This window comes from Vidua chalybeata, chromosome 10, assembly GCF_026979565.1.
Source record: "Vidua chalybeata isolate OUT-0048 chromosome 10, bVidCha1 merged haplotype, whole genome shotgun sequence".
Taxonomy (NCBI): Eukaryota; Metazoa; Chordata; class Aves; order Passeriformes; family Viduidae; genus Vidua; species Vidua chalybeata.
The window spans coordinates 22,356,497-22,369,837 of NC_071539.1; the positions used below are offsets into that span (position 1 = coordinate 22,356,497).

The window sequence follows — 13,341 nt, forward strand, 5'->3', positions numbered from 1 at the left end:
GCATCAAAGGTAGTATTTAAAAGATGACAGGTTCCATGAGGTTTCAGGGCTTTTTGTAATGTTGGCTCAAATGTAACAATAGGAACCAACAGGTTGTGGTTTCTGCTTGAACATTTCTTGTCCAGGAGTCTGTTTTTGTAGCATAAAACAAATATTCTCCATCAACTGCCCTGGCAACTTTATCTCTCTGTAATAAACAGGCAAGACATATTACACTGAAACAGCATCAAAGGCCAATGCAAGGACAACACACACAACAGATACTCAATTTTAGGGTTTATTTCATCTGCTAACATTCATCCTTGATCTAGACAAAAACAATTAGATGATTTTTTTAAATTTTATTTTTCTTGTGGAAGAAAAAACCTTTTAACACTTTTTGTAAGATGCTATAAATAAATATATAAAGCTTTAAGTCTTACTAGGCTCAAGTTAAAACAGTTGCCTTTTATTTTTTGTTGGTTTTAAGTTCCTGAAGTGGGGGGGAAAGTGCAAACCATACACATTCAGCCCAATGGAATGAGTCCAGCCACAATCACTTTCAGAGAAGCTGAATCTGTTTGATCTACAATATGGAGGATGGGAGGCAGGTGGGGGACAGTTGTATTTTTTTACCCTCAGTCACACAACTCCTAGAGGAACTGAGTTCCTTGGTAAGTAAAGCACTCAAGAAAGGGGAGAGGAAGAAAAAGAAAGTCCTGCCTGCATTGCCCTTTCCCTGCTCTGTGCAGACTGTGCAGCAGAGAGGAAAGAAGAGACAATATAAGCAAAGTCCCAGATGAATGGAAATGACAATGAAAACCAAAATGAGATAGCTGTAGGGATGGTGAGAAATCCTCTGCCTGTCGTGTGTTTGACTGGCAGACTACACATAAACACACAGGAACTTCATATTGAGAGAGGATGGGGAGTTTTGTCTTCTCCTTATGGAAAAAAAAAGATTAAAAGGGGCAATAAAAATAAGTTAAATCATATTCCAATATGTACAAAACAAATCATGCTCAGTAAACCTTTTGAATATAAAATTATTCATTATAGTACAACTCTCTCAATCCAGTCTCAGAACTGACATGTGGGGGAACTGAACAGGGAGGGGGAATTGTGGGGCTCTGAGCAGACAGACTCAAATGCAAATCTGGGGTTTTTTTTCAGCTTGCATGGCTAGGAATTACAGAGCTGGGACAAGACAAGCTTTAACACCCATGTGCTTATCAGGGCTGCATTCACCTTGGCAGAACTCTTGTGGATGGGGTAAAACAAGCAGCCATGGATAGCTGGGACTGTGTGCCCTGGCTCACCTGAGCTGCTGCTCACTGACCTGTGCTACAAAGGCTTGGAACACTCCAGATCAGGCAGTGAACGCCACGCTCACTTCTGCCTCTGGAACATGATCTGCTAGTATTAGTGGAAGTGAAAAGAAGAATAAGAAGAGAACACAGCCAGCCCTGGGATTTGAGTCCAGCAGACAGTGTCAGCTGCACGCCAAGCTCTGGCTCTGGGAATACAGCACTAAGCACAGGCTGGGGGATGAATTCCCGTAGTGCTGCCCCTTTTTGTGATGACTGGAGAAGCCTATGGGATAGGAGGGGTTCTGGGTAACACTGAACACCAGTGAGACACTAGAGATGCTTTTAACCCCAAGGTATGAACCTCAGCCAGGCCCTGTGCTGTGATGCTATCATCACCTTCTGGAGCTGTCCACTGCTCCCTGTGAAGTGACTTGACTGGCTCAGAGGGAAAACTTCCTAATTGTGTGGCCACTGGGGAGTCCTCCTGCCTTGGTCACACTCTCAGCAACTGTACTGCTCTTTTTTGCTCTAACAGGAAGCCCTGGGAGAGAGGATTCAAAACCTAACTGGGATCTTTCTTATGCTGCTTCCCTTGTCATCCCAGTTTTGTAAGCAACTAAGGGACTGTGGGGTGCAAAAACACCAGCTGAAGTGCTCCTTGTTTATTCCAAAATGTTGGGCATAAAGGGAGAAATTCAGACAAGCCAGAAATTCACACTGATTCTTTGATGACTTTTTCTTTTTTTTTTTTTGTTTATGACTTTGAACCCTGTGACAGCCTGGGCTGGCAACCTTACCAATCAATCCTGCATTTTGTGACCTGGATAGGGTGCATGGTGGCACCTGACTGTCTGGAAAACTTTAGATGAGGCAAACTCCTTCAACAGAGCTAACTAGGATGAGAGAAACCAGCAAGAAAATGTTTTCTTCAGCAAGAACACTCACCAAGCAGTGATGTTTACACTGTTTGGGTGACTAAAAGCAAATTGACTTCTTAGCCCTAAGAAGTCACAAAGTCCCTAAGAGACAAGTCCTATCCTGCACCTGCCTGCACTGCTCTCAGACCTCTCCTAACCTGACCTGGATCACGATGCATTGACAGACCCCCTGAACAAACACTTCATGTACTGAACAAGCTCTTGGTGTGTCTGGAAGTCACAGAAAAACATTTTGGAAGACAGGGGCAGATATTGAACAAGAGTCTACTATCTGGCCACTACTTCTGCCAGAGTGCCTTAAAGCTCTTCTCCATTCATCTTAAAACTACACACACACTTGCCATGTTATTGTAGCATTAAAATATCAGTCCTAAAAAGAAAAGAACAGTACCACTTCAAAGTGTGGTACACATAAATCACAAAAAACTACATTCACATTATGTTAAAAAAGTTCCCTTGCACCCACTAAAGGAAGAAGACAGTGCCAGGTATGTCCTGCAACCCATGTGCTGGTACACAGCACTTAAAATAAATTAACAGCCAGAAGCAGAGCAGCACAGCAGCCAGGGTGACGGATGGCTTTGGGGTGATTCTGTTCATTTCCATGACTCAGAATCTGTTTCAAAGTGCCCTATACTTTTCATACCTTGGAGTACCCTTTTAGAGTCCGTGAATTTGTTACTCCCAGTGTAGAGGTGGAGAAACTGAGGCATTTGCATGGGTGCAGGATTTAAATCTAGAAACTTCTGCCTCAGTACTGAGGTCAGCCTTCCTTTTGTGGTTGTAATGAAACGGTTAACTAAAGACAGTTTTCAATATAATTTCATTTCTTTTGCTTGTTGCTGCAATACATTACAAAGAAAATGGTGGAGCAAGGTCTTCTACTGACATGCTTCCAAGGTCAGAGGCTGCTTCTGATTTAGACAACCCTGCAGACAGATTCATTAACATCCAGCTGGTTACTCAGAGCCTGTAACACAGGAACAGCTCAGGCAGACACAGCCTAATCACAACACTGGTCTGAATCCCACAGTCCCAGCAGTGAGACACAAACAGGGATTAGATGCAGGAACCCCTTGTGTGTTATGGATCCACGACACAGGACACACCCTGAAAAGCTTTTGGGGAAAGGTGGAAACTGTGCATGTGGAACAGTTGCTTTTCCTATCTCATGTGCTGGTTTTGTGGGTTAACAGCCTGCAAAGTTGCATTTTTAAAGTACAAATGTTTTCTGCAGTTACAGCAAAATGTGAAAGTGCTGGCAACCAGCAAGCATAGCTTCTCCCAGTCTTGGAATTCAGAGATGAACAAATGGATTTATAATACCTTCTCTTCCCCAAGCCAACCACCAAATACTCCTTCATTTTGCTTCCCAATTTTCACCCAGGAGGAAATGTTTATGGCCAGGCTACACATTTCTGGGAACAGGAGCCATTCTGTGGCAGAAGCACTGGCACAGAAGCCATGGACAGCACCAGCACAAACTGGTACCACCAAATGTGTGGCTGACAGTGTCCTGCTGTGCCTGCAGACAGGTGAGTGCGTTTGCTTGTGCACTTTGCAGCAGCAGGATCAGACCTGACCAAAATCCACCTGAAATCAACATCCTCTGACTCTGTAACAAAATTGTGTTTGACCCCTAAGTGCTCTTTTTGTTTTCTCAAGTTTTTAGCTGTCTTTACTCTTTAGGAGAAAAAGGTCTCCAAAACCAAGGTGTATCCCCCCCAGAAGTCCCTCCTTTGCAAAGCTCAGTCTGAACTTGAAACTGCTGGAAACAGTGCACAGAGGCAGAGAAAGAATTAAAATCCAAACCAAGCAGCACATCAGTGGATTTGTGTGATGGGAAAGGGATGCTGTAAAAATGACATGCTAAAGTTGAGTGTATCAGCTCTCTGCCTCTCCTCCAGTGATTTCAATGGCATATTTGATTTGCAGTTAAAGTGGCCTTTGAAAATCAAAATCATGTTCCATTTGGTTCAGAGTTTACCCTAAACAATAGCTAGTTCAGATCTTAGAGGCTGAGTAATAACGGAGTGAGACATGAACCAGGCAAAAACGGCTTCATTTCCATGCTTCCAGCCAAACAAAGAAGTGCTTGCAACAGCAAAAAAAAATAAGCAATATTTTAATTTGGTGGGTGGAAAGAGGAATTAGAGAAGTCATTGTTGTTCTATGACTCAAAAGTCAATAAGCAGAACCTGGTTAGACTGTCCCCACACTGGAGGATTAAACTTACATGAGGCCCTAAAAAACAGCATTGAAAGAGTTCTGCTTTGAGAGTGGTCTGAGACTAAAAAAACATTATCCATGATTCCCCTTTCCAGTTTTATGAACACAGCTTGTTCATTTAAAGTAAGGGTTGCAGAACAGGCACCCTGCCAAAAGACAATGTGCACTGTCTCATAATTAATTCAGACCCGTAGTCAGAAATTTTCACAGCTCTGGAAGAGAGCCCCATCCTGTTCCCACTTATATCAGTTCTAGTGACTTCACTGGAAGCAGGCTGATGCCCATTACCTCTTGATAAAAGCAAGTAAAAATAACTGAAATAATACAGCTTGGGAAGGTCTGTATGCTTATTCTGGGTCAGTATTTCACATAGCAACAAACATAACAAAATCATCCCCTTGTCACATTCCCATTAGTGACTTATCCTTTGCAGGGTCTGAATTTTGTGCGGATTTATGAAGGAGTAATTAAATTTTTTTTCTTTTTTTTTTTTTTTTTTTTTTTTTTTTTGTAGTATGTAGGATAGGGTTTTCGTGTGCTGTTAACACACAATACTGATAGTGGCTTGAGTGGTAGTGGTGTAAGCTGACAGAACAACATGTGAATGCAGGTTTGAGTCCATGGTTGGCTTTTAACTTGTTTTGGGACCCATCTGGGAAACAAATCTGGGCGTTTTGTGTATGAATTCCCTATTATTTTTGTGATGAAGCTGCATATGTATATGTGATACCAGTGCAGTGAATCAGAACCACTGTGCTAAGTACATTTCCCAGGCCATAGTCAATTTGCTTTAATGTTTCTCATCCTCTGACTGGTTTTCTTCTTTTTTTTTTTTTTTTTATGGTGCTCTACTTTCTGGCAGTGGCTGCCAGCTGAAATGCTGTGACTGCCTGTGTGCTCAGATCCCAGCCTGACAGGATGGCCCATCCTCAACTTAGTCACCATTATCAGTTACTGACAAACAGTGCAATTCCCATCCCACCTCCCCCACAAAAGAAAACCTCTGTTTCCTTGTTTTTGAATTATGTATCTTTAGATCATTAGGCTGAGGGGATAAACAGATTTTTAAAAATCCTACTTCTGCCATTTGTGTTAAAATCGTGAGGATAAGAAACATTCTTCTGTATTTGGCCTTATGCGTGGGTAACTGCATTTGTGCATTTTTTATCTCTGCATTAGCATGTTGACCCTTTTTTTATTTTTATGTATTTATTGGTTTTTTTTAAGAATCTCATCGGTCTTGTAAGAAACAGTAAAAAGACCCTATGCTTAAGGGAGCAATCTATCTTCTGTTTTACAGACTTGTTTTTAAATAAAATATTTTTTGTCAGGGTTTTTTTTTTTTTTTTTTTTTTTTTTTGTCATTTTTACTTCCATGATCTCTTATATGGAAACCCTAGAATATCATTAATATAAAAGTCTGCCTAGGCTACCACTTCTCTATAATATGGCTCATGTAGTCCTCAGTGGGCAAACGTCCTTGCTCTTCGGTCTCTTCCTTGGGAAGTGCTTCGTTGGACCGGTGGAGGAGCCTCTCCTCCCGGTTCTTTATCCTCTGCTCCATCCTCTCCAGCTGCCGCTTGTACTGGTAGCGCTGTTGGAAGAGGTCCTTTGCATAGTCATAGAGCTGCATGTCCAAGTCATTGAGCTCCTCGATCCGGCGGATGGTGTCGTTGTCCACCTCCACCCCGCCCGCCCGCGTGCTGTTGTACTGCATGAAGGGCCGGATGAATTTCAGGTTAAAAGTTCTCTCAAACAGGTACTGAGTCTTTCTCTGGAACTCTGTCAGGCCGAAGAAGGCCATGTCTTTGAGGTTTTTTTTGGCGCTCTCCAGCAGGATCTGCGCTCGCTTGTTCTCTGGGATGAAGGACATGTTGTAGCAGCCCACCAGGCTCAAGTCAGCCAACATCCTCACTTGGCGGTTGTTGGCCAAGTTGTACGGGCAGTCCATGAACTCCTGCAGCGTGCAGCCCGACCAGTCCGTGCCCTCGTAGCACGAGGGCAGCTCTTCAGGAGTTGGTGTCCTGCCATCACACATGTGCAAGGAGGTCTTCCAAGTAGCTCCTCGCTGGACGTGACGCCATTCGCTGAGGTAACGAGATACGGGGTCTCTCAGCAGCGTGATGTAGTAAAATTTTCTACAGGAAGAAGAGAAGACAGAATAAATATTCTGCTAGCAAGGGGACAGATGCTTGGCAGGCAGAGAGCTAGTGCAGACAGCAAAAAACTGAGAGTAAATCAACATCACATCATCCATCCCACTGTACTTGTGGGCAGTTTTTTCCTGCAATATCTCATGCAAAGCCATTTGTGGAACATTAGACCCGTGTTTCTCATTTTAGCCTTGCCAAGTAGACGCACCTTCACCAGGATGTCCGCTGCTCGCAACAGACTACAAAGTCAGAACAAATCACCAGGACTGAACCTGTTCATTGATTTCAGAGAGCAACTGTGGCTCCTGGCACTGCCTGGCCTTTCCCACCAAGCACTGTGTGCCTGCTGTGCCAGCCAGGACCTGCTCTGAAGGACAGCCCAGCAGCCCCTCTGTTTGTGAGCTGGGCCTGTCACCTCCACTCCATGCAGATGCTGACCAGGACACCCACTGCTGGACTGATCTGGCTGCCGAGCTGAAACCTGGGAGTCTGCAGTGAGTAGCAGGATAAAACCACAGGAACATAAATGAAAAACAATGGGAAATCAGGAATGCAATATGCTTTGCAGAAAGAGAAGGCTGAGCTGACAACCAGCAATAATTTATTCCCATTTCAGTCAACCTGGTATTAAATCAAACTTCAGACACACTTTTGACACGAGACTAAATAGAAGGGAAAAGCAAGACAACCAGGAAGAACACACATAATGACATGGGGCGTTCTTGCAGTTCTAAGTACAATGAAGTTCTCAACAATACAAGCTGTCCCTACAGCTGAAAACATGACAGTTGTCTCTAACAGAGACCCTCTGGCTTCAGCCCATGAAGTTCTGGGATTGACAGAGATGTGCAACAGCCCTCTCCACACAGAGGGAAATGGGCTTTTCTTCCCTAACTGCCAGCTGCGTGGGACTGAGGTGTCTTTGTGTTTCCAGGAGGAGGAAATACCTTCTCTAGTTCTTAAAGCTGGCATGTGCTTGCAGGGCATGGGGCTGTGACACTGAGCACACACGGAAGCATCTGGCTTTGGCAGGCAACACACACATGCAGCTGGGAGTGTTTCACACAAGGGTGGTGGAGGATTCATGTCCCCATCAGAAATGCATCTTCAGAATGCTGCTAGGGCTCACTGCCTTGCCAGCAATGTACAGGGACACTGAATAGAATGGCCACTGAGATGGCAGTGAACAGTTTTTTGAGGAAAAAAATATAAAAGTATTCTGTTTTATCCAATTTTAACAGACCTGTGTTTTCCTAGCACTTTCAGTATTATTCTTCCTAGTAAAAACTAAATTTCTGCAGTAAGACCAATTTAGTTTTAAAATAATACATCAAAGCCGTTGCCCAGGAAGTCCCATATTAAGTAATGTTTGCTTTCCTAATTCATTACAAACCTGCTGAAGGGCTGTTCCAAAGCCCTTCAATTTTGGTCTTTCCAACAATGGCAGCGGGTGTGCACTCCAGCTCCAATTCCTCTCCTGCTTTCTGCCTTCATAACTAGGGCTGGTACAGACATTTGTTATTTTCAGAAACTATTCCATCTCTCTTCAATAGCAAGAGTATCTCACTGTCCAGTACTGTCTGTGTTCAGGGACAGGAAGAAAAAGGGGAGCAGACATTTTCTTTTAAAAACTTAAAAAAACCTACCTCTTTTTCCTTCCTTTACCTTGCAGCCTGTAGTGATTCCACCACCTTGACTGAGAGGCAGCCATAATTTATACAGCCTGAGCTAAGAAACCTCCAATGGATGGGATAAAATACAGCAGTGGAAAGAAAAGGAAAGCAGTGATGAATGCCAGATGTTCAATGACAGACAGTGGTGCTAAACACTATCAGCAGTTTTTGACTTGTGAACTGCAGTGGATTTTCGTTTTCACTGATGTAATCCAAAGGTTGCATTTTTCACTGAGCAGGTCAAAGCCATTTATTATTTTGTGGCTACAGAAGCAACTAGAAGGTTGTTTCTCCCTGATCCCTAAGATCAGGGACTCATTAGTGTGTGAGGTAACCACAGACAAAGGAGGAGCTGATTCCTGTCCGAACATGCCACCTGTACAAGTATGGATAGGGAAAAAAAAAAGGAAGAATTGATATCTGCATTTGGCAGACAGGGGAACAACAAATATTAAATGATGTGCATAAAGTCAAATAGAAGTGGCAGAGTTGGCATGAATCTGATTCCTGCAAGGCTGAGTCCAGCTTATCTTCTCTCTGTGTCTCTGTTTAAACTTTAGGAGACTGTTAAGTTAACCAGATTAATAAATATCTGGAGTCCACTGAAACAGAGACATTGAGCAGGACATGGATTGGAGAAAGTTTAAGGAGCAAGAACTTCTTTCTTCACACCTGCACTATAAGAGCTATTACCTTAGTTGAAGTGATACCCTGGTAAATATTTTACCATGAGTGATCTTTCTCAAAGATTCATCTCAATGAATAAGAAGCGCAGGAAATAGGTTACAATTTTAGCAATTCTACTGAATCTAATTTGCCCCTTTCCAGGTCTGTCACGCAGAAAAGTGCTTGAAGGAGAGAGTTCGCCTCCTAACACAGAAATCAGATTTATCTTTGGAAACTGGAACCAGGCCCCTGGAAGTACTTAAGGAAGCTGCCCCAATGGGCACAAAAAAAAATTTAAAAAACAACCCAAAAGCTCCAAACAAACAAAAAAACCCCAACAACAAAAAAAACCCATAACAAAATTAAAAAAAAAAAAACCCAAACCAACCAAACAACAACCCTAACAAACAAAACTAAACAGAGACTTTGAAACAAAAGAACAGTTTTAACTGCCTAAGTTGAGCTGCACCATTGACATAGTGAAAGTCATGCTCCCAAATTTGTATTTAGCTTTCTAGAAAGGTGTTGGTTTCTAAGAAGCAGATTTCCTCAGCCCTCAGGCAAGTGAGCACTACACCTTCCAAGGGACTGAGACCTCAGGAGCCACAGGGATGAGCCACTTGGGTGTTGGAGGGATGAGTGTGCAAGTGTTCACTCAGGAACTACTGAAGTTTCTGTTCTTGAAGTATAACTTGGGATTGCCTTTAAGTTTAGAGAAAAATTAGATAACTGTAAATCATTGTCCATGAGCAGTCAGCAAGCTGGGGGAACTCTGTTCCAGCATGGCTGAGAACACAGGCAATGCCACTTTTTAACAGTGGCTTGAAATTCATGAGGAACCACAAGACTAGTACTTTTTTTTTGTCATCAGAGATAAAATAAACCCATAAAACCCATGCAGCTGTGAGTGCCCTTCATTCAGCAGGGTGTCCCAGACAGCCACTTAACTATAGTGTTCCTAAAGGCTCATTTCAGAAGTGTGGTCTTCTCCTAGCCCAGATGGTTCCACTCAATAGTGCCTCATAAAAAAGCCCCAATTTGGTCATGCAGTGTCATATCTCACTGGCCTTTCTGGACTTAACGAGCTTGAGCAAGACAAATGGACACTGGAGTTAGTAACATTTTTCCTCCCACATGAAGCTGAGCAGAACAGCATTACTGCTCTTGGAGGCTCCCCTTCTACACACCCATGGGGCTGTGATCCCCAGGGGCACAAGGACACGCAGAAGACGAAGTCACACCTCTGCTTTTCCTTGCATTGCTGCTCCTGGCAGTCCCAACATGGAAACCCACCTGAAAATCCACCACTGAGGCATTTGCAGAGCTCACCTCAGACTTGCATGCAAGCTGCACAGTGCCCAAAGAAAGAATCCCTGGCATATTATTTAAACAGAACAAAAGAATGGTTTTGATCAACCCTGTACCTGAACTGAAGTTTCAGAAAGAACAAAATCCAGCATTAGAAAGGAAGGCCAACCTTGTGGTCAAAATATACAAATTAATTCAGGAAGCTTCACTTTAAGTGCCCATTCTGTCAAAATTAGCCCGTTTGCCCCAGACAAATCTCTCTCTCCCCGCCTCTGTTTCCCATGTGTGAAGGGCTGACAATGTCTCCTTTGTCTGTTTTGGAAATTCAAAACATAACATCTTTTGGAGCAGGAGCTGTCTCCTTGCACGATTATGCAAAGCCCCTGTTTCAGCCTGGATTGAGGTCAGAGGACAATGGTTAACTGGAGGCATATTTTCATGACACGGGCGTCAGAGGCACCACTGCCCTACAGGATTCCCACCCAGACCTCTCCTTCCCATTCTCACACAGCAGCACAAAGCAGCTTTAGTTTTGTCAGCAGAGTTTTGGTTGTTTTTAAGCAGGGCCATGCTGCAAATGCAGTCACTGAGGAGCTTGGGGTTAAAAATAACCCTTTCTTGCATGGCTGAAGCTGCCAGTTAGCAATATTCTGTCTTAATTCCTGTCAGTAGGTTCCTCAGCTAATGAAGGGGAAATGAAACCCTTCTTCCTCTAAAAACTCAATTCCTTCTCTTTTGCTAATAACCAGTCAAGATAATTCTGATAAAGTGACAGATTCTAAATATGATGATACCATTTCTCTTCAGTTAATTTCCACTCTTTTTTACATGCCAATGCATCCTTCTTACTGCTGCTGGTCTCTAAATTCTGCCAAGAACTGCTTATTTGACTGTGCAATTCCCTGTTCTTTCCTGTGCTTAAATGCTTCCTCCCACATGGGCATTTTTTTTTTTTTTTAATTTTTACAGGTTCTTTACTGAGCTTTCAAGCATTCCTCCCAGGAAAAGCAAAATATGTAACAAGTCCTTTTTGATTACTGTGGTGGCCTTCCATCAGATAAAGAACAAAATACAGCTAGCCACTTGCAATCATAAATGCTTCATCTGCCTGCCAGGAGGGGGAAGGGGAAGGAAGCTGCATAGGTCAGCTTCAGCCACATAACCCCAATCTGTCAAAGCAACATTCCCCCAGGCTACAATTTTTCTACTGCTAAAAGAAAAAAATAATGAAAAAAAAATCATTCTATATCTTTGTTGAATTAACTGAGCAGGGGGTCTGCCATCTTGCAATAATGAGGAACACTGTGTTTTGTTTAAAGACGTAGTAATGTCAAATTTGTGGCTGATTTAAGGCATCCCTGTAAGTCAAGCCCATGTACTGCACACTCCACAAATCCCTGGTGAGAGTCCTTATTCCATTTACACTGGCTCTCACTGTAAGCAGTTTATCACTGAAACAACCACTGATTTTGCCTCCCAGCAGTGAAATGCACTCGTACACCTGCCCTGCTGTTAGTCTGCAGGGACCAAGGGAAGAAGAAGCAGAGCACTCAGCACCCCCCTGCCATCACCTAAACCCTCCCTTGGCTGGAACACCGAAGGGGATGGCCAGGTAAGGGTTAACTCCACTGAAAAGGAGCAGAGTATCCTTAAGGAACAGGCCCAGCAAGGACTTACAGGTAAGTCAGAAGTATAGGTGAGGGAGGTGTCTCTAATGATGGATGAGCTGAGAATGTGGCAGACGAAAGTCCAGAAAGAATTTATATTATCATTATAAAGTCACACTAAATGTTACCTACAAATAGCAGGTGTATGAAGAACAGTTTCCCCTTTCTGCACAGAGAATAAACTTCTGCTATGATGGGAAACTCTGGGTGAGTCTCCAGCCACCACTGGCTTCAGTAAAAGCTGCCTCCTGCCTTATTTACCAAACCCATTCTTACCACTTTTAAAGCCCCACCTTGCAAAGACTCCACATAGTTCCCTGTTTTCCTTACAGTCGGGTTTCTTGCATAACAAGCACATTCTCAGTTAGAGATTGGAATTTAATATATGTACAATGCTTACTTCCTTTGGTAGCAAATAGCCCTAATTTTCTTCAGTCTATTTCCCCTCATCTGTTGTTCATTTAGACTCTTCCTGCATTTCACACACAATAAACTCTCATTCCTTTAAAAGTCATAGGAACAGAAAGAAAACCCCAAACAAACAAACAAAACAAACGTCTTTTCTGTCCTTTATGTTTAGATAAAGATTGCAACACAAAACCCCAAAAGCCAAGAAACTGAATAGCAAACCCAATCCTCCAGCTCTCAGTTTGGGTAAACACCTTCAGCAGTGATTTCCTTTGCCAGGAAAGGAGGGGCTGTCACTGCTTGCTTTGGGAACCAGGTTTGTTTTGCATAATTGTGTTTGTTTTGCCTGATGGTCTCTGCTCTTGGGACATGGCTGTATTAAAAGACAGGACATTTGGAAATGTAACAACAGCCAACGCTCACACGGGCTCTGCTCACCCTCCAGATCCTCACTCAGGGAGGATCATCCTGGGGGCTGAAATCGTCCTGGGGGCTGATTTCACCACGGGCCAATTCAGAGCCAGCCCTGAAGCAATGCTCAGGCTCAGCTCCAGGAGCTCAATGCTCAGCTCCAGGAGCCTGAGGCAGACGAGAAGAGCCACACCACTCTCTTTTCACCCATGCATTTTATAAAATGTGGGCCACTTGGAATGCTTTGCAGTCCTGGTGATGCAGCCTGTCACCACAGCGTGATGATCCCACCGCAGAGCCTGCCTGGAGAGCAGAGATCCTGTGTGCTGGACCTGGGTGCAGCCAACACCACGGCTGTGTGCAAGAACAGTCTGACAGCGAGAAGGGAGACAAAAGAGCAAGCAAGAGCTCAGGCACTTCACAGGAGGAACACCCACCTCTCCAGCCACTCAAAACAATCTTAAACAAAAGCTCCCTTTTGGTGCTCCAAGCCAGGCATAGGCTGGCTTAAAAACACCAGAGACAGTCAAACACAACTGCAAGGCTTCTCCAGACTGGTGGGGAAGAGACCTGAAGACATGAAACGCAGGAAAAGGTCA

General features: G+C 43.6%; 1 protein-coding gene across 2 annotated transcripts in view; it reads right to left on the bottom strand.

The window, feature by feature from the left end:
- Positions 1-264: 264 nt before the first annotated feature.
- HS6ST1 (heparan sulfate 6-O-sulfotransferase 1) overlaps positions 265-13,341 on the bottom strand; it is a 187,978-nt gene continuing 174,901 nt past the window's right edge. For both annotated transcript variants that reach the window (XM_053951605.1, XM_053951606.1), the window contains one exon: positions 265-6,594. In XM_053951605.1, the coding sequence (XP_053807580.1) occupies positions 5,886-6,594 (709 nt within the window). In that variant the 3' untranslated portion in view covers positions 265-5,885. The remainder of the gene's footprint in view (positions 6,595-13,341) is intronic.